Below are 21,081 nucleotides of genomic sequence, written 5' to 3'. Positions count from 1 at the left end.
CGTCCAGCTGACTTAGTGGCTGCAATACAAGCCACATCTTGAATGGCACCAATAATCCTGCAGGATCAGTTAGATTTGCCATAAGGCTGAAGTTGCACTTGTACATGGAAGAGACAGGATAAAAATGGTCAGTGGCCTAGCAAACACGATGGAGGAATATTCTAAGGTACACTTTCCTGCTAAATCAAGAAATATGTAAAATTCCAAGCCTAGTGCGATAACATTCATGCAAAGAATGAAGTCATGGTACACCTACTGGGAGCCGAGTGAGCAAGGCTTCAGGTGAGATATCTCTCATGGGCATTGGAAAGCTGAAGCACAGCACAAGATCTTGTCCACGTGCCCGGTGAGTCAGAATTGATGCAAGGCCTTTGATAATCTATTGATTCCCAACATTCTAGACTCGGCCATCAGAATATGATTGTAATGGAGCAATTCGCAGAGAGTGCCTAGAAACGGGAACAGACTCTGCCGCATATGGGGTATTGGGGTAAACCCCGGTCAGAAATGTGCGAAAAGGGAAAATGCTTCGGCTCCCCTACGCCGAGAAATTTGTAACGAGCCAATGAGAGCATTTACATGTGTCCTGTGTTGGTACAATATTGTCTTACTGCTGGAGGCGCAGCCCCGTTGCGACCATGGGGGCAGAAATCTGGCTGTTGGTTGAGAGAAAACAACTGTCAGCATGCGATAGCTGAAGCCAGAAGATAGACGTTTGCCGGGGGCTCGGGGGCGGCGGATCAAAGTCTGTTTTTTCTTCTGGGGATAAAATGATCCTGCATTGAGAGGTGGAGTTGATGCTGCGGAACGATTGGCTAATGCATCGACACTGTCCGAACCAACCAAACAGGCCGCATTACCAGTCGTAGTCGTCGGGGGAAGTGAAGTATATATATTGTGATTGGCAGTGTTAATCGACAGGACAGCCCGAAACCAATGCAAAGGTGCGGGGGATTTCATGGAAAAAGTGTCACATTGCATTCATACCGCATGAATATTGCAGAGAAGATGTCTTGGAAATATGCGTGAGGGGTTAAAGAGCTTGCCACAGACATTCAATAAAGTCGTCAGTGCCATTCCCGTGTTTTCTTTTGAAAACTCTATCCGGCCTTTGATTTTGCTTGAACTATCTTAGTCTCTTGAGACAAGTTCACCTAGAATTCTATTGATTTTTCTTTTGCATGCATGAGCTCCTGCCTTGACCCTTAACCATGGCTCTGACATATTCTGTGTCGAGCAGCATACAATTGCTTTTGCTGTGGGGTCTGCTGTATTCCATTGGGCTGTTGCTTCACAGGCTCTTCTTTCATCCTCTCAGAAAGATCCCCGGACCTTGGTGCGCCGCAGCGACTAGCTGGTACGAATTTTACTATGACGTTGTTCTGGACGGTCAGCTCGTCAGGCAATATCCGATTCTGCACGAGAAATATGGTGAGCAGTGCGGGCACCAGACTAAAGAAATACAGTGCTTACATGCAATTCGTGCAGGGCCTGTAATCCGCATCTCTCCCGACCGCATACACGTTAGTGATCCCAGCTTTTTCAGGGAGGGAGTTCTGTTCCTGAGGAACTACCAAAGAAGCAACTCATTTCGTGAACAGGGTTTATGCGAATAACAGCCGATACCTCAAAGACTCGGGTTTCTACCAGGCTTTCGGCACATTGAAATACTCCATTGTCATGCTTATTGACCCGGAAGAGCACAAGCAGCGAAGAAACACCGTCAAGTCCCTTTTCTCGACCAGACAGATGGATCAGCTGGCTCCTTCGATTTTGGATGTTGTCAGGAGAGCTATGAATAGGGCACGGAGATCTTACGACGGAGGAGCCCCGCTGAACATTCAGGCCTTGTGGTCATCTGTCACAGTAGGTCTTAACATGACAGGTGGAGGAAAGAGCTTCGCTAAGTTGTACAAAGGTTGACACGATCATGTCTGTTCTATTTGATCGACAAATGAACTTCGTGGACTCAGACGAGGAGATGCCCCCTTTTCTGGACGCCATGACGAAATTCGCAGACAATTTTCTTCTCACGAAACACTTTCCCCTGATGAACCGCCTCGCCGTTGGCTTGCCAATGAGCATAGCTGGTATGATAATACCAGGATTCGCGGCTTTCCGAAAGGTACATCACCAAAACTCTAGAGACTGCCTTTCTACTGACCTTAAATACCAGCAATGCTCGGAATGGATTGGAGAAATCGAAGATAAGCAAGCTAAAGGCCTGACAACAGCGTCTGATGGACGGCCCACTTACTTTGATCTGCTGCTACGCTCCAATGCTAAAATGCCCAATGGGCTGAACAGAGAGGCGCTTGTGGACGAGACTTTTGTGCTTTGCTTTGCTGGTACCGACACCACAGGTATTGGTCTTAGTCTCGGGACCTACTATCTTCTGAAGAACCCTGAGAAGCTGAACAAGATGCTCGACGAGTTGAAGACGGTGAAGACAAATGCCGAGGGACTTTTCGAGTACCGCGAACTTTGCAATCTCCCATACCTGGTCAGTAACCCGGCTAAGCCTCGCATAATCCCACGCTAACCTGCCCCTTGACCGCTGTGTGCAAAGAGATTCTTCGCTTGTCTTCACCAGTCCCCGGAATTACTCCTCGCAGAGTTCCTGCTGGAGGTGTATACGTCGCTGGTCATTTCCTTCCGGAAGGGGTGAGTTTACAGACTGCTGCTTATTGATCTCATTACTCAAACTCAAACAGTCGACTGTATCTCAAGCGATCAGAACCATCCACGACAACCCGGATATCTTTCCGGAGCCAGAAAGGTTCATCCCAGAGCGTTGGCTCGGAGAGAATGGATGGGAGCTAGAGAAGTGGTTCGTTCCCTTCAGTAAAGGGACACGTGCTTGCATAGGATTGAAGTGAGTGCCCGTCGTTGGCTAAGTTCGTGTTCAGAGACTGACACTTGAAAGCGTCGCTTATATGGAGATGTATCTCTGTCTTGCCAACTAATTCACCCGCTTCAATATGAGTCTGTACAAGACAGACGATAACACGACACAGTGGGCGGATGGTCCTGCGGCTAGAATTCGCGAAAGTGTCAAAGTCAACATTGATGCGGTCAAAATGTAGTTGCTTCAAGATTTTATCTCTGGTAAATCTTTGGGCTATTCGTTACTGAGTTGCGATCGAATAAACCAATAAGCTACATAAATATGTAGAGCTGTGAGGGTTTTCTTCGGTATTCCATTGCCTGTCAAACATCTTGTGCCAGATACTGTGCCGCTCACACCTCTTCTCTTGGTGGCGTGCATACAGCTACGCAGTCGAATTCTCAGCGACCAGTAATATCTGGAATTCAGCGGTAGAAATCATGCAAACATCCGTTTGCTTCTGTAATCTACATGACCAAGCCATTAACACTCCACTTTAGACGCAACGAGACAGTTTCGCCGCAGACGTGCATATAATTCTCTCTTTCTGTTGGTTCTTCTTTAAATTGTATGCTGCATCTTTCCGGCCAAGAAAGAGGGGTTCTGGTCTCACGTGTTGGGAGTGCCCACTACAAGACGGTCGAGTCGCCCGCGAACTTTGCTATCTAGGTGTCCCAATTCTTTCTTCCGAGCGAGGAAGGGTCACACTGCTACCAATATTGGCTTCAAATCAGTAGTTTCATCTCAGTGTAGAGCCCATCATGAATCAGCCAGTAGGAGACCAACAGGTCGATCAGGAAGTCGAACTTGTCCCTGAGGATGAGGTAATGATGAAACGATTGTGGTTTGCGACTTTGAGAGGGGTATGGCTGATTTTAATCGCAGCTTTCAGACGAAAATGGGGTGGAAACCCATGTATGTTTTGCTTCCCAATGCCTTCTTCACGCCATGTGTTGCTAATGTCGTTTCCAAACAGAGTCTTGGCTCGTCAACCACTAGCTTAGCCGACTCAATCCGCGACTATGTCTTCGAAAATGGCAGAACATACCATCGCTACAAGGAAGGGAGTAAGAGACTCCTACCCGTTTCCATTTTCCCGGCGACAATACTCACAGAAACATCTAGAATACAGCATGCCAAACGACGAACGTGAGAACGATAGAATGGGTAAGAAATCCCAGCCAAATCTCTCGTTTTGCCACGATTTCGTGACTTAACAAGAGACTCTCTTACAGACATGCAACATCACATGTTCCTCATGACACTCGGCGGGCGTCTGGGTATCTCTCCGCCTTGTCAGCCGGGTGCGCATATTCAACGTGCTCTCGACGTAGGCACTGGCACTGGCATTTGGGCCATCCAATATGCAGAAGATCATCCCGAGGCCGAGGTATTTTACACCGACGAATAATCCTAAATCATACTAGCTAATTTGCACTGTCCCCAGGTGTACGGCGTAGATCTGTCTCCAACCCAGCCAGATTTGTACGGTGAATATGAAGCGAGCAGAAAGAGAAAGACTGACAGATGTCTCTTAGCGTCGTACCAAACGTCAAATTTGAAATTGACGATATCGATGAGGAATGGACCTACTCGCAACCGTTCGACTACATCCACAGTCGCTTCATGACTTCTAGCATTTCAAGCTGGAAATAGTATTTGACCAAGTGCTACGAGTATATCATCCGAACTTTTGAAGACATTTTTGAACTTTCACTGCATTCATTCCTTGGTCTAAATCGCATCGCTCACAACATGGCAGTAATCTCTCCCCTGGAGGCTATGTCGAACTCCAAGAGGCCGAGATGGACCCCCAAGCGGATGACGGCTCGTTTCCGCCGGACTGCGCACTCGCCCGTTTCGCTATCCTCTTAAAGGAGGCCGCCGCCAAATTTGGCCGTGTCTTCATCGAGCCGCCTAAACTCAAGCCATTCATGGCAGAGGTTGGTTTCGAGGATGTGACCCTTGTCCGATACAAGTGGCCGATTAATGATTGGCCCAAGGACCCCCGATGGAAAGAGCTCGGAGCTTGGAACCTCGAGAACAACCTCGGCGCTGCTGAAAGTCTTGCCATGGCACCGCTCACCAGAGCGCATGAGTGGAGCCGTGCTGAGGTTGAGGTGTTTCTTACGGAGGTTCGGCAGGACTTGAGAAACAGGGCTATCCACGGATACTTTCCACTGTAAGCCAGCTATTAGCTCGTGATGAGCTTTCATAACGAATACTAACAGTGTTCTTAGGTATTTCGTTTACGGTCGAAAGCCACTGTAGATGGACGATCTTGCTTAGCAAGGCGCAGGCATATGAGAACCACTATTTTCAGTGAAGTCTTGACTCTTGTGTGCACTACATTCTTCTGCTGCACACGATTGTCTGTTTGAATAATAGCTTGGCGCAAGTAGAACCAGAGGATGGAGAAGCCTCGCTGGCAAGGAGTCCGAACTGCTTAATCGCATAACACTAATGCAAGCCGCCAGAATTGAGCGAGTAACATCCAACAAAAAGAGTCCAGATCATGCAGGTGGCGGTTTACTTCACTGCATTTTATTATCGACCTGAGGGTGTCACCACAATGTGAGCTCCATGGACTATGTTGAATGAGGAAACGCGACATAACTGCCGGGACCTATAAGATTCCTACTTTGGGCTTGAATCCACGTATCTCGGTCGAAACAATGTCGTCCGCGTCACAATTGATCAAGTGACTTTTTTGAAAACAGTCGAGCACTCGCTGAGCCCGTCGGAACTCGGAAGACATGTAGTTACAATTTGTTTACCCAGCCCCGGCTTCTAGGGATCTCGATCGCCACTGTCCACTATGGCCATCGCCCCTCGGCGCCATCTCTCGTCTATTGATGCAGTTGTATTCAATATGGGTTCGTCGAAAGATTTGTTTCCAATATGAATTGAGAGTAACTACGAGTTGATAGTCAAGCGTAATATCACCTGGGATTGAACTCAGAGGCAGTGGATCAAGGCCGATTGTTTGTGGCCAGACTTCAAAATACATCGCCAATCATCTTTTATATACCTCTTATCCAAGCCTGCGCACCCTTGGTCATGGAATCGAAAGTCAAGACGGTATATTAATTCATGGAGATCATAATTCCTCCTATTTTCAACCACAATGAGTCCAGCTTCTGTCCTTGAACTTTCTGGCTTTCTCGCGAGGTGTTTCAATCAGTGTGAGACCACAAACATCGCTTAAGGTAGTCAAAGTCACATTTCTTCACCAAGGGGGTTCAAGGGCGTGCAGCACTGGAAACGTGCAGCCCTCCTTGAGTATCATTATGAATTCTGCGCGGACGACAACACCACAGCAAAGTAAGCCAAGGGACAATTCAAAAAGTATTACTCGAACATCATGCTGCACTTGACAGTCAGCCAGCATCCATTGATGGTATTCTGCTGAGACTTAAGGGGTAAATGACCAGCACAGAAGCAATTGCTGCATATTAGAGGCTGGCTGTCAACCTCAATCCTTTAAATATGCGGCCAAGCAATATCGAATGACGATGATGTGAAATTACGCTGTCAGAACATTCCAAGCTCTGTGAGAGTATATGAAAGACGCTTAGCTAACATGCATATGCATCATTCCTTGTCCTGGGCACTCCAGCATCAGCGAAGTACAATCAGGACACTGCCTGAATTTCTTCAAAGAGAAAGTCAAAGAATTATAAGAAATAGGCATATTGAGCTTATCCCGAAACTTAAAAGAAGCATAATGCTTAACTTTATCCAAACAAGCGAGGGTATATCTTGCAAACAAACAAGTCGCTTCCAAGGTAGGGGTATCATGCAGACTCCAAATCCCAACTCCAAGAACAGAACTCAAGAAATCACCTCTCAAACCTCCCGTACCTTTCCTGCTCCTCCTCAACATGCGCCCGATACACCTTCCTCAACTCCTCCAGCCCCGCCTCGTTCTCTCTCTCCCGCTCCCTCATCCTCGCCGCCGCCGGCCCGCTCCCTACCGCATCGATCCCAACCAACGCCTCCACCTCGATCCGCGACACGAACCGCCCGTCCCGCAGGAACAGCCCCGGGTGGCACCCCACCAGCGCCACGAGCGCGTACGCAACCAGCAGCCCCTCCAGCCCGACGAACAGTCCCTCCCCGTCCTTCGCGGACACTCCCCCCGCGTACTCCGCCACCCGGAAGCACAGCCGCCCGAAGAGGACCGCCATGGCCGACGGCACGGCCATCGTAAAGATGCGGAAGCGCCGCGGGAGCGGGACGTAGCCCGCGTCGCGGTGGAACGTGGTGTACCCGTACCGGCGGTACGAGAGCGCCGCGCGGACGAGGACGGAGGCGAGCAGGAGCGCGGCGGCGATGAGGGTCGCGAGCTGGAGTGCCAGGCCTGCTGTGACGAGCTTGGCGCCGGCGGGGGTGGGGGTGTAGGAAGGCGTTTTGGTGTCGGTGAGGATGGCGGAGGGGGCGCTGCTGAAGCTGAGCGCGAGGCCGGCGAGTTGGAGTGCAAGGGCGAGGAGGTCTGCGGGGAGGAGGAGCGCGGCGTAGAGGTGTGCTGGGAGGATGGAGTGTTCTGTGCCGAGTGTGTGGACCATGGGGCCGAGGGAGACGTAGATGCTGGATGGGGTCTGTTAGCAGCCTTTCTAAGTCTGACTTATGGGAAAGAGGGAGAAACATACCTTGACGTGAGGAATACAGGGGCGACGGTGAGAAGTGCTTTGCCTTGCATGAAGGGGTACATCGCCCAGGGATCGCTCCAGCCCGCGAGACGGTCCGCCCAGCCGATGACCTCAAGCGCGCATGCCAGTGTGACTAACATGGCGAACGGCGTCGTCGCCGAGTGTTTTTGTTGTTGTGTCTGGGAGGCCCGGACTGTGATGGCCGCGTTGGCGATGAGGCAGACTGAGGAGATGGCGATGAAGATGGCGGGGGCCTCTTGGCTGGGCCGGTAGCCGTAGGGAGACGTCGAGACGGAACATGTTGTTAGGGTGCAGGGTTGTGACATGTTTGCGACCTTGCAGCTTGTCGTCTATTGGGATGTTGTTGTGGGATGACACAACGAGGAGGCGTGATCGAGATGGTGGTGCGATGTCATTCAAAGAGACGGCTCGGTGGTCAGACAAAAGACTGGAGAAGGGTTGCAATCATGCCATCTCTATATTGGATGCCTAGTAGTCTTTATACGCTCGCGACATCGAGGCTTCGACTGAATGCCCGTACCAGACCGTTGGGAAAATCATCGTGGCCGTGTCTCCCTGACCGTCGCCGACCCGATCCCGCGGTACGTTGGTTGGGTGCTATTGTTAGAAACAGCGGGCATGCAGTGAGCAAAAAGAGACAGATTCCTGCGGGGGAAAACACACTGGAAGGAAGTGGCAGTGGCAGCAGATCCCCACTACTCCGGCGCCGGGCGTGCTGCGCAAAAACAGTGGGGACACGGCCGGGCATGCTCGCCGGGGCGTCGTTTCTTGCTTTAGGCACCCGGCAATCGGACCTAAGTATTAATGGAGAATCTCTCTCGAATCCCTTGTATCCAGATGTTCGAAATTTGAGATCCGGAGCCAGTCTCCTCTTTCACGAAGCTTGAAATGAACGTCTGTCTGGATCGTAATGGCAGCCTGGACTAGCCCCAGCAATTAAGCTTATTCGGGTGTTTCCCAACACGTTGCCCCCTGTTCGTTGCAAATAGCGGCTGCCTGCAGCGGAGTAGGGACAAGCACCAACAACACATTGGGAGCTTGCTGCGGCGCGGCACAATCACCTTGGCGTCTGTCTGTCCGTCTCTCTCTATTCCTCTTCCCCGCGCCAATGCTGCTTACCGCCTGTCGCGCTCAGCCTCCCTGCCGGATCCCTAAACCTCTCATTCGCTTGACTGGCCCCGGAGAGAAGGAAATTGTTTGTTGATTGGTCTTTCTCACGCGCAGCACTGCCTGCTTCTGTGTTCCCGCTAACGGCGGCAAAACTGCACTTCTCTTTTTATTCTTATCTGCGGCGTGTCGGTTGCTTGGGTTTTGGTCTATCAGCTTGAGGGATGCTTGACCGAGAGGGCCCGACGTCATCCTTGTTGGTTCGCTCATATGGTGAGCCGCTTCCGTCACGCGCTGTCTAGCTATCGCCAAAGTGCGCAGTCATTGTCTTTGTTAAAGCCTCTTCCACCGCGCGGGCATTCAGTCTCGTCACTTGCGAGAAGACCAAGTTCACAGGTAATGGCGGTGAGATGGGAGTAAATCTTTGAAAACATTATAATTATGTACTATTGAAGATTGCCAAGTCCGGCTAATGTCGTGGAGGAAATTTACCCATCCTCGGTTTTCCATAGTCATGAGTATCTGTATTCCTCCCCAAATTCCTTTTCATAAACGAAGGTGTTCGTCTAAGGCGCAAAAGCGCCATCCAGTAAATCTCTACTCCGAAGCATAGTTCGCTTGAAATAAAATAAAAAGGTATCTGGCACTAATCTAAAGTCTTAAGAAGAGAAGGAACGGACAGAGCTGCCCGGTGTCATGACGGGTTTACACGCCGGGGCGGGTGAACATGGAGCCTTGGGGCCAGTTGCCCAGACCGGCGGGGTCACCGCCGATGCGGACGTAGATACCGATGCCTGGCATGCCGTTGTCGATGACGAAGAACTGGTACCAACCCGGAGGCGCGACACCGGCGTTGGGCGGCGCGGTGACAGTGCAGCTCAAGGCGCCGCACGAGACGGCAGGGAAGATTGTGCGGGCGCCCATAGAGTTACCGTGGGTCGAGGACACGGCACCGAGAAGGGAGACCTTGATCACGCCGTTGGGCTTGCTTCCAAGGGAGAAAGTGACAGTTTGACCGTACGCCCAGTCGGTGTTGGTGACATTGAATGTCGGGCGCGGCTTGCCGCTGAGGAGGTACGGAGGGCTGAACTTCTCGACGCGGTACTCCTGGGGGTTGACGCCATCTTCGGGATCGGAGCCACTGACCAGGACACTGCCGTCGAGCAGGGTGATGGACTCGGAGTGGTAGAGACGGGAGATGGTGGTGTTCGCCATGACCGTGATGCGCGAGCCGACAGGCTTCTCGGGGTCGTATAGGAGGGCCATGTGGTTGGGGAAAGCAGCCAGGCCGAAGCCGGCGACACCTTGCATGGCACCGTTGTTAATCAGGTAAGTGCCGTCAGGAAGAGGCGCGATGCAAGACATGACACGGCGGGTGGGCATGCGCTCAATTGTCCAGGTTGGGTTGGTGGCCTCGGGCTGGATGGTGACACAGTTGTCCAGGACAATATTGGCGCCAGCTCCAGAGCCACCGCAGATGAGGATGCCGAGCGGATCAGTGTAAGGGGCCTTCTGAGGCAGGAGGACAGCCGTGCCCTCAAGAGGATAGGAACGTCCTCCCAGAGGATTGTTGACCGAGCCTGGAATCTTGGGCAACAGAGTCTTGGTGGCGAAGGTGTTTCTGTCCAAGATTCTGGCCTCGTTCCAGTAGGCGACAAAGATGTCCTGGCTGGGCAGAACGGCGACGAATGGGTACAAGTTGTTGGGGTCGCTCTTCTGAAGCCAGTCCATGTAGAGAGGAGCAGTGCCCGTGTAGGGCAAGACCTCAATCGTAGGAACAGCTGCGCCGTTGGATCCTTCCTCGCCACCAATAACCATGATGGAGCCGTTGGCCATGACGAGAGCGGACGGGTACCAGCGACCTTGCTGAAGCTTGAGAGAGGGGTCCTCCTGCCAGTCCGTGGTACCGTTCACGCCGGGAGATCCACTGGGGTTGTAGAGACGAACACCATAGGTAGAATCACCGGACCAACCTCCAATATTCATCTGGCGACCGTTCTTGTCAGGGAGCGTGAGCCCGGCAGAGCAGAAGATATCCGTCTTGACGTGCATTTCTCTCCAGGCCTTGTTCAGATCGGGAGCCAGAACGGGGTCCAACTCGTATGCGCCAGTCGAGTTTGGCGGACCAGTTCCCCACTTCTCAAGGAAGGTGACCTTGCCTTTGATAGTCTCCATGGTCATCAAAGGAATGCACTTGCCGCCGATGAACAGATCGTAGCTTCCAGCATCATTGCCTGTGGCATAGGTCCAGTTGTACAGAGCCGGGCCGGTCCAGAAGTACGTCGACATGACAGCGAGACCACCGCAAATGCCAGTAGCGTTGCCGGCGCAGCTGATACTGCAACGAGATTCATCGACGAAGGTGGCACCGGCTGTGACAATGTTGGCAGGATCACCGCAGTAGCACTCCTCGCCGTATTCAAGACCAGCTGCCATGTAGCCGAATTTAGCGCATGCGTCCAAGCACATACCAGCTGTCATGGTGCCAGCAAAGATGGTCTGCGTGGCAAAGGTACGCTTGTTGTTGACGTTGTCCGTGACGCACCCTTCGTAGGTCCAAGAACCGTTAAGTCCACTGCGCTGAGGAGCCGGAGGTGCGTACGTCTGAGGAGTGCCCTTTGAGTAAATTGTCATGCGGTTGCCGCCTCCGCACATCTGGGCAGAGTTGCCACCACAGGGAGTGTTGCAACTGGTCTGGTCAGAGGCAACAACACCGCCACCATAGATGGCGTTACCGCAGAAGCATTGAGTGTGATACTCGGAGCCAGAAACCGTGTAGCCGTTGGCGGCGCAGTAGTTGACGCAGGACTGGACAGTCATTTTTGGGTCATCGGGAGCTTGGACAGGAAGGATACGGCCATTGGCATTATCCACCCAGCAGCCCTGGCTCGTCCACCCTGCAGGGAAGCCGGTAGATGAGGGAGACGCCGTAGATGATGTTGCGGCGGTCGCCGATCCACTAGCGGACGAAGTCGAAGACCCGACAGTCGACGAGGAAGAGACAGACTGCTTGGCGGTGCCGATGGTGTACACGGAAAGGCGGTTGCCATTACCACAGTACTGGAACTTGTTGCCGGAGCAGGTCATGGAGCAATCGCTCGAAGGGGCGATTGCGGAACCAGCGGAGAAGGTATTTCCACACCAGCACTCACGGGACCACTCCAAGCCTGCAAAAGTGTAGCCAGCACCACCACAGAACGCTACGCATTTCTCAATGGTCATGGCATCGTCGCCGAAGTTGGTCGAAGGGAGGGCGCGAGCGTTGGAGGCCTCGGTCTGGCATCCGTAGTAGCTCCAGTTGCCGACGGTCCCCGGCTGGCTAGGGCCGGTGGGTGTAGGGGTAGCAGAGCTGATGCTGCTGCTCGAGGAGCTGATCACTGAGGTCGCGCTGGTGAGGGAGCTCACAAATGAGGAGCTAGAGCTGCTGCTGACGGCAGCGGCAGTCAAACTGCTGCTGGCCGAGCTGCTTGGGCTAACGAAGGCGCTACTTGAAGTACTAGAGCTGCTGATGACCGCAGCGGCGGTCAAACTGCTACTGGCCGAAGTGCTGGACACAGCAGAGCTGCTGCTAGTAGGAATGATGGTGCTGCTGGAAGAGAAAACAGAGCTGGAGCTGGACCTAATAGTGGAGCTGCTGGAGAAAGCGATCGAACTCGAGCTAGACGTCGAAGAGCTAGTCGGCGCTGCGCTCGATGTGGAAGATGGCAAGGGCAGGTACGAATGCTTGTAGTCATAGACGTTCAAGCGGTTGGGGCCACCGCAATACTCAGAAGAGTTACCGTTGCAAACCATGTTGCAGCCATCCACAACGGAAGCACCGCCATTTGCAGGGCTGTTACCGCAGTCTAAAACGCATTGTTAGGAGAACGGCATGACGACGAACATGACAAGAACTTACAGCACTCGCCGGCGTACTCAACACCTGCAAGGATGAAACCGAGGTTCTGGCAAGCAGCAGTGCACTTGGCAACAGTCATGGCGCCAGTGACGCCAACACCATTCGTGAGCGCACGACCCCCTGTACCCTCGCTGTTACGATGTTAGCCTCAAGTTGTGGTGGGCAAAGCAACGTTGACTCACGAATAGCATCCGATGGAAGACCAATCACCAGGGCCAGGGTTGACCGAAGGCCCAACAATGAGGGAGGTATGGTAGAGCGTGAGACGATTGGGACCACCGCAAGGCTGGGTTGCGTTTCCATTGCAAGGGGTAGTGCAGTCGGCGTCGGCGGCCTGAATGCCGTTCTTGGCCAGAGCATTGCCGCAGTAACATTCGCCATAGTACTCGGTTCCGGCGTAGGCGAAGCCCTTGCTGAAGCAGAATTGCGTGCATAGCTCATTCGTCATCGTGTTGCCGTTGGTAGTGGCATCGCTGATAGTTCGGCCAACATCGCTAGAACCCAGTCAGTGAGTCGCTCTGATTCAACAGACAGGTCCCGTACACATAGCAACCCTGAAGTTGGTATCCATTTGATGTGGTTGGGGGAGCTTGGAGGGCTCGCTTGTGCAGGCCTGGGGAATAAGCCGCAGCATTTGCAAGAGAGAACGTGGAAGCAATAACGAATGTCAACTGTGAGGCCCTCATGGTAGCGAGTGTGTGCCAAGAGGTAGAAACCAACACGAAAGCAAGTAAAAGAGTGTAAAGGAGTGTGTGGTGAGATGGAAGAGAACAACTCGTGATGGTCCGGGAACCATGAAGCTATATATTCTCTCGACTCAAAGCGCAGGCGAACCTGAACTGACGGGAGGCCAAAGCGAACATGGAGAAGCATTAGACGCGGATAGACCTAAGCAGGCCCCGGCCGTGACCTCCCACTTGGGAGATGTGATCTCCCCCATCGTACACTAGGGGGCAACGAGATAAGTCCATTGGGAGAGGGGCCATGGGCGGGACTAGAGGATGCCATGCTCGCATGGGGCTGGCTAAGAAACCAGCAAGGCTAGCCGGGCGAGCTAGACGACAACGAATTGCGCTTGCAAGGCGTGGTGTGTAAAGCAACTGAATGGGCGAGACGCGGGTACTTCGTCCCTCGCATGGCTTCCGTGGTGTGGGAAGGGCTTGGGACGGGATAGATGGGTGAGACGGCGAGGCTTGGGCTGAGAGCGAGACGAGAACCGATGCTGGCCAACGGCCTGGGGTGAGCTGAAGTTGGAAGATGGTTCTCCGGACAGAAAACGAACATGTCTAGGCGCTAAACCATTAATAACACCCCATCTCTTTGTGCCAGAGCCCTACCCCAAGGCCCCGTCACCCGCCGTTGAGCGTTATTAGCGGTGCCGTTGTGCCGTTGTCGCCCTCAGCCTGAGCCTGACCATCGGCATAGCACGTCTCTTTCACTCAGCTTAAGTGAGTCGCATCGTGAAGCTGCCCAGCAACACGAGAAGCTACACCAACTTGAGAGACCAAGGCCCAACCGGGAGGCCGGGTTCCGCAGGCGAGCGCGAAGAGGCGAAGAACCGCTGGGCTTCGGCCTATTTCATCATTCGAACGATTGCCACACGCACGCGGAAATTGGCAAATAAAGTAGGAAGCGGCAGTGAGAGATGGGAAAGGAGGTCAGAATTTGGTGGTGTGCACGTCTCTCTTCTCCTGTGCGTGTTTTCCTCAAGATCCAATGCCATCGCCCTCTGGGGATCAGGGTCGCGCGCAAGTGGGGCGACCCCTACAGGGGTTCATGTGTACGTACCCGATAGCTTATCCATTTCTCCATCTGGTAAGCTTAGTTTTCGGCCCAGGGTCAGGGAGCAGGGGTCAAGGGACGACTCGACCATCACTTCTCCCATATTGCCATTCTTGGTTATTCTCTCTGCTAAGCGCTCTGGGGAAAAGTTGCAAACTTGCCGAGTAATGCCGACAAGAAACTTCGGGTGCTCTGCGAGAAGGCCCATGGGCACGAGGCTTGGGCTTCGGAGAAGATCTACGGTGAACAGAGGTGTTTTGGGCGTCTAAGTGTTCGCTACAGACCGGGTAATCCGGTTCCAGCTCTTCGGTATTGACGACGGCGTGCGCACCCAGGCCGCGTTCTTTCGTGATCACCGTCTATCGATGGCTGGATCGAGGTGCTGGGTCACATCCATGCCACCGAAGACGGCATCCCGAGGCGTTGAAAATAGTCTTGCAGTACACCCATATCACCCATAGGTATGTTGGTGGCGAGTATATCGATTCTCTTCCGACAATGTATTGCTTTCGCTGTCTCAAGCGCCTTGGAAGGATGGCGTTTCTGCCCGTCAGTCAGTCTCTTGGCGTTCGATACTGTGGACAACAAGACCGTCGGCCAGAGTCACAGAGACTTCATGAAATACCATGACAACCCCAGGTCTTGGCTAAGGTCTTGGGAGTACGGCTTCGTACCTGCCAAGAAACGTCAACCTCTTCTCGTTCCCCCGGGAATGAGAGAGGCAGAGTGCAGCCGTGATGTGCCAAGAGCCGATACCCGGCGAGCCATTGTCCAGTTGCAGTATCGCGCATGGCCAATGCTCTTTGTCAGCTGCTGCCAGTGAGGAAGGATACGAGATCGTGACACTGGAGAGATGGGACGAGTCAAGAGGAGTCGGCTCCATCTTCGTTTCTTTGACAGGAGACCTGCAGGCGGCAGGGGCCGATGCACAAGATCTCTGGTGATCCGTGTGCTCCGCGTTCCCCTGCATGGCCCCACTATGCAGTCAGCACGTACACCTTCAGACTAGTCCAAATCGGGAATCACAACAGGGGCGGCAAGCTCGGGTCGTGTGTTCGTTCATGCTCTTTCTCTTTCCTCTTCTCGCATTCGTCAGCTCACCAAATGACTTCCTTCCGCCTCAGTCCGATGGTGCCTTCTCGGACCTGACTTATCTCAATCGAGGTAGGAAGGCTCCACCTGACACTCAAACGACTAGCGCATCCTTGCAGTCGGCATCTCTCTGGAGAGCTTACCATTTCTCCTGCGCAGGCTTCGTCACTCAGCTCCCTCCCACGCCTTACCATTGACAAGAAGATGGCGCAACCGAGTCCAAAGAATTTCACGGTTTCAGTCCATTGCTGATGACTTCAGAAAAATTTCTGTCTCTCCGTCAACGCTTGAGCCCATCCAAAGATGACAGGCATCGTGGCAGCGCAACGTGTCGTGTCATCCTAGTCAGCCTTAGGGAAAGCCCTCGTTCTTGATCACCACCGATCTGTTGTGCAATGCTGCACACGGCTACACATTGAGTTGCTTATTCTCCGTCAATCACGAGGACGAACAAGTGGTCTGCTCTCTTCGGCGGAATCGCCAATACTTTCCCCCCTTTGGGGCCCGAAAACCCCTGGTCCCAGTACGGCTCTGTCGCTTCCTCCCGATAATGGAAACAACCATCGCGAACAAGCCACGAGGGGCTATCCCTCCTGCGCCGCCCTTCTCGAAGGAGAGCGCCTAACAAGCAACTGTCCTAGATGGATCTCCTTGTGGTCCCCATATCGATAAGGGGGTGCACAGGAGAGCGATAACAACCAACAACTTGGTTGCCCCTCTCATGGCCGCGGAACCTCAGCAGCCACATTATTAGTCAAACGGCCAAGCCATCGTGGCTTGTCTAAAACAGACGTTGACTCTATTTGAACCGACTAGCAGTCCAGCCCCCTCAATAGCGCAGCCATTCTGCCAGCCTGGAGCAAACATCGCTGCTTGCCCACGGCAAACTCTGGCCAGTCGGAAGTTGCGTTCTGCGTTGCCTTCACGATACAAGCGGGTGCTCTGCCCTTCGGCTAACCATTGCCACCCCTACTAATTGTCCCCGCCTATGCTTGGGCTGTCTAGGGGGTAACGATGTGGACTTGTCGCCAAGTCGGCCAACGTTGTGCCAGGATACTGTCAGACGTGCATTAGTCGAGCTCTCGAAGCCGCGACCAGTCATTTGGCTACCAAACTCCATCCAGCATCTTGTCTCATGACGCCTTCCGGCAGCATGAGATCTGCCGAATCCCACGCTCTCTTGCTGACTACGGGACACACCATCAATGCTCCTGCTTTAGTACGCTGACATCATGCAACCGCGGGCGTCAAACCAGTGGCATATCCAGAGAAATCAGCCGTACCTGGCTACTGCCTATCGAGCCACCTTAACACTTACAACACCTCCCAGCCACCCTCTTAGCGCACAAAGATAACCACATGGGTCAGTCCGGGATCCTTCACATTCGAACCCCGATCCCAGCAACTGCCGTTATTGTTTCTTTCTTGCTCTTGGCCAAGGCTGAGTTCACAACGACAGCTTAAGCACCATCGGTCTACCTAGTCTTCCAGCTCTCAGCTTTTTGCCGCATCCCAATGGTTTGGAAATCACACGGCGCCGGCCAACGTTAGTGGCCAACGCCATCGCGCGGTTCAAATTAAGGACTAATATAGCCCTCACCAGCGCCCATTAGCAAGGGGCGAGGTCTTTGCAAGCCAACGTTCTATTTCTTGGGTTCTAGGCTGCAGCCGCTGCTTGCCGAGCCGTAGACTCATATCCTCTGGGCAGCTTACTTATCTTGTCAGGAGTTAGCGCCTAGTATCCGACGCTAAAGCACCCTGAAGAATACGGCATATTCAACGTATCCCACAGAAACCCTGAAGCACTCGTTTCCGGAACGGCGGTCTTCAGTTACGTTGCTTTTCCTTCTTGGGATACGCAGGATCCTGCAGCCATTTGCTTCTGCTATGTCTAGGGCTCGGAAAGGCCTCTTATCTTAACCGATCGGAGCTGTAGGCATCGGGAATGTGATCCTTCCGTTTGAGTTCGACTTCCAGACGGAAAACAGGAATCGTTTGCCGCAGGAAACAACGTTAGCCCAAACCATAGTCTCTTCGCTTCCATACATATCGTTCGATCGGGGCCCTGCAACTCTTGAGGGGGATGCTCCGACTTTCACGGCTCTTGAAGCAAAGACCAAGACTTTGACAGCAGTGAAGGGCTCAATGCTAGATGCCATATGGGTAAGCAGCCTGACAGCCGCCTTGGCAAATAGACGGGTTTGCTCCACTTCGAGTCACTATCGTCAGAGGCACAGACTGGAAAGCTGGCGCGTACACTCTACCACTGCTCCTGGGCTACTGGTTTGTACACATCTAAGTGACTGCCGAGGGCACGCAGACCACAGACAGCCTGCCGTCTAGCGATTCTCAATCTGGTCCATCCCGTTCACACACCCCTTCTTCTTGCCAATGGCGCGCCTTAGTGGCCGCTCATCTCATCTCCACATTCCCAATCTCTCGGAGATGGCTTTCCAACTTCATTGGGCTGAGTTCACAGCCACATCCATAGATGAGGATTGCGCACGTTGCGCAAGCCGCTTGGCATCCACGTCGTCGCGCAGAAACCTCTTGGCCATGCAGCCTCTTGCCAAGTGACTCGATCGGTGTCGTTCTTGGCTCTCAACACGTGAGATTCTGGTGATACCAAGCTTTGTGGCAGCTGCACCACCACCGCCCAGAAGGCAGACATTGGCTTTTCAGCCCACGAGAATATTTACGTCAGACTTTTTAATGCAGGGCTTAGGCTGGTGTGCATGTCATCCGCCACGGTGAGGGGAGCTGTACGCAGCTTGGCAGCGCGTCGAGCTTAAAGGGTGCGATGCCCGCCAACCTGTGATTGGGTGGTCAGCTTGTGCTACCTCGGAGAAGAGTTCAGCTGAGTCAATGGAATACGCCTTGTCTTATGTCGAAGTTCCGAGAGTCACTATGGAGTCAATTTTGCGGTCACGGGATTCATCGGCCGATGATGGTTGTGCGACAAGGGAAGTCAAATGGACGGCATCCTTGCGACGACTGGATGTTGGTCGATGTATCTTCAACCAAGCAGGAATCATGATCGGAAAGGAGGCAGCGCCGGTTAGACCGCTCACTATAGAGAAGCAGATGGCGTTCGCGTCACTTCGGCCCCAGAGGTTCGATGTCACATTTCCATTCAGACTTCGATATTTCTGCCTCGGAGGTGCCACCAGGCCTGACCAACGAGCCGCTCGTATCGGGCCCCGCGTCTCAGCCAAACCCACCGGTCAACCAACTCCTGGTTTCTGACCTAAAGATTCCTCGCACTCACCGAATAGACACGAACTACCCGAACTGGATTTCTTTCAATAGCTTCAGGAAGATCAGGAGGTTATGAGATCTGAGCTTTGGTGACCGACGTCTGCCATATGTAAGGGATGAGATGGCGAGGCTCTGAACGTCATGAGACAACGCCCGTGAGTCGTTGGTCCCTGCGTCGATTTAACGGTATGGACCAGATAGCGGGAGCGATCTCAATGTTAAATTCAACTTGCTTTTGCGCGATTCTCGTGAAGAGAAAAGGCAGTTAGTCCGTCCTCTTCGTTGTAGGATGTCCTCTAGATCGCCAGGGAGATCAGAATGAATCTGGCCGCTGACTACGTCAAGGTGATTGATTGTTCGGGAAATGATGTATACGAGAAATCACCCTATCCTTTTTAAGAAGTCAGCCTCTTGCGTGGTTGACATGATGTCCAAGATGTGTGGATGTCTAGTCCTGTTGTGTTGCCTCACTCAAAGGCCATGATCTCAATCACCCAGCAACATTTGCAGGTGAACTGAATCTCATTGATATGACGAGTACAGGCATTTAAACGTCCGTCTCCCTTGTGCAGCTCCGTCATTGTTGGAGTATTACTTAGCATACACACACGACATCGTCCCAGTGTAGAGACTGGACATGGAACCACCGTCTTTTCTTAGGGTTGCCTGGGCACCAACCGCAGTTGGCCTAGAACATCGCATGAAGAGGCATGAAGATCCAGGAAGCGGCCCATTGGCGTATCAAATTCTTTTCACGAGTAGCGAGTTCTACAACTTAAGTAGTAACGGTTTGTCGTTTTTCAATACCTACCCACACCCTCTCTCCATTTCAGTATGCTTTCCAACTCCTCGGTCTCTGTGGTGCATAAAGACGGTCATTATGCCTGAGCCAGCTTATGAGAGCAATCTACTTGACTCCTTCTCCCCGGTAATGAGTAGTTTGGAAATGCTAGAGTTCTGAGTGGCGAATTGTCCTTAGCATAATGGCGCCCCTACACTGCCGAAGTCCTCTGTTCCATTCTTTCTGAGTCGTATTGATACAACATGGCTCTAGATTGCTGTGCTTCTGTAGAGCTATTCGGCCAGAATACTGTCATACCAGGGGATCATACAACCCCGTTCATCTGGTCTCTCTCGACAGGACGAATATTTTGAGGTCTAATACGTCAGACTCGTCTGCGATTGCCACGAACAAGACATTCTGCACTCAGCTGAAAGAGATTCATTTTTCTGCGAGATATGAGCTTTATGTTACTGGCACTGATTTTACACATTAGCATGGCGCATTGTGAGGAGCAAGGGTTAGAGCTAACACACTTAAGTCCGACGGAACAGGGGGGGCTAAACATTAAGACTTTGAGGCAGAATATGAATTATTAAAAGGATAGTCTCGATTATCTCTTGCCAGACAACGCAATTCAAGCTACCTTTTCAAAGGCTGAACTTTGTCTTGCTTTGTGGAAGTTGAGCTTTACCCACCCAGTCCTCTACAAGTCCCGCGCTAGTGACATATGTTCCAATTAAGCATAAGATATTTCATAGATAAATAGCCGTGATATTGATAGCATACATTCCGAATACTGCGAGAAGAAGGGAAGCAAATAGGAAAAGTGGCGTGATTCATCTACTCCTGTTTTCCACTGAAGACAGGTCTTACGAAACTTTTCATCAGTATAAGCAAGAAGAATTGAATGAGACATAGGATCAGTGTTCACAAACCACATATCAATTAGCTCTCTTTCAAGCTCATCCCACTAATACTATCGTGATTTATACTTGGTATTCTGGACTTATGTTCTGATCTTTGGATTGCATTTCTTCAGTAAGCAAGCGCGTTTGTAGATGTTACTTCTACTCTGAACACGTTGGCATCTGCAATGCTAGTAACAAGAAGTTATGGATGAATCAGGTCAGCTGCTATGTTGTTTGTTCGCAGGATTACATCTTCAGCAAAACGTTCCCAAAGCTTTTCGCTTCAACTGTGTGTTTTAGCGACATAGCAAAATATTTGTCTCTTTGAAGGTCACCTGCGAACGGCGTCTTTACTGAGCAACTCACTCAGAATAGCTTAAAATAGGATCTCCCAGCAATCTCGCTCTCGCCAGTGTTATGTTCCTGCGAAGCAAGCACTAAAAAGTGACTCGTGCTCTGAAAACGTTGTGTAACGGAGCAAAAGATTGCGCCGAGGGGGAATCGAACCCCCGGCTCCCCGACGCTGCTGGATGGCAACGGAGAATTTTACCACTAAACCATCGGCGCTTGTAGATTTCTCGAAATGACTATCTATGTAGTGCAGCTGACAGCCATTCGCACTTCCAGCGCCTCACGGATCTCCAGTGATGTTCTTGAGACGCACAGGAAGCACGATTGGGCTGGACACCAAG

At 52.2% G+C, this 21,081-nt stretch overlaps 4 protein-coding genes across 4 annotated transcripts; 2 read left to right on the top strand and 2 right to left on the bottom strand.

Annotated features, from left to right (window-relative positions):
- Nucleotides 1-1,211: 1,211 nt before the first annotated feature.
- Nucleotides 1,212-2,966, top strand: BOT1-0 (Cytochrome P450 monooxygenase BOT1; the record flags this gene model as incomplete). The annotated part of the gene is made up of 8 exons (XM_037316125.1): nt 1,212-1,431; nt 1,489-1,527; nt 1,580-1,866; nt 1,919-2,125; nt 2,177-2,503; nt 2,570-2,664; nt 2,738-2,875; nt 2,927-2,966. 8 exons carry the CDS (start codon nt 1,212-1,214, stop codon nt 2,964-2,966), a joined length of 1,353 nt encoding a protein of 450 aa, XP_037184346.1.
- A 682-nt stretch (nt 2,967-3,648) lies between these two features.
- On the top strand, nt 3,649-5,158 carry tdiE-7 (putative methyltransferase tdiE; the record flags this gene model as incomplete). The annotated part of the gene is made up of 9 exons (XM_037316124.1): nt 3,649-3,711; nt 3,773-3,802; nt 3,864-3,954; nt 4,013-4,054; nt 4,123-4,277; nt 4,335-4,372; nt 4,426-4,542; nt 4,650-5,069; nt 5,128-5,158. 9 exons carry the CDS (start codon nt 3,649-3,651, stop codon nt 5,156-5,158), a joined length of 987 nt encoding a protein of 328 aa, XP_037184343.1.
- Nucleotides 5,159-6,729: 1,571 nt separating this feature from the next.
- Nucleotides 6,730-7,865, bottom strand: RSB1-3 (Sphingoid long-chain base transporter RSB1; the record flags this gene model as incomplete). Its single annotated transcript, XM_037316123.1, has 2 exons — nt 6,730-7,477; nt 7,540-7,865. The coding sequence occupies 2 exons, from the start codon at nt 7,863-7,865 to the stop codon at nt 6,730-6,732; spliced, it is 1,074 nt and encodes a 357-aa protein (XP_037184344.1).
- Nucleotides 7,866-9,372: 1,507 nt separating this feature from the next.
- On the bottom strand, nt 9,373-13,251 carry CGCA056_v000861 (WSC domain-containing protein; the record flags this gene model as incomplete). The annotated part of the gene is made up of 4 exons (XM_037316122.1): nt 9,373-12,512; nt 12,566-12,696; nt 12,748-13,059; nt 13,109-13,251. The coding sequence occupies 4 exons, from the start codon at nt 13,249-13,251 to the stop codon at nt 9,373-9,375; spliced, it is 3,726 nt and encodes a 1,241-aa protein (XP_037184341.1).
- Between the last annotated feature and the right edge of the window lie 7,830 nt (nt 13,252-21,081).

This window comes from Colletotrichum aenigma, assembly GCF_013390185.1.
Source record: "Colletotrichum aenigma strain Cg56 chromosome Unknown KSG_Cg56_contig01, whole genome shotgun sequence".
In the NCBI taxonomy this organism is placed as follows: domain Eukaryota; kingdom Fungi; phylum Ascomycota; class Sordariomycetes; order Glomerellales; family Glomerellaceae; genus Colletotrichum; species Colletotrichum aenigma.
This window is presented reverse-complemented; position numbering and strand designations above follow the sequence as displayed.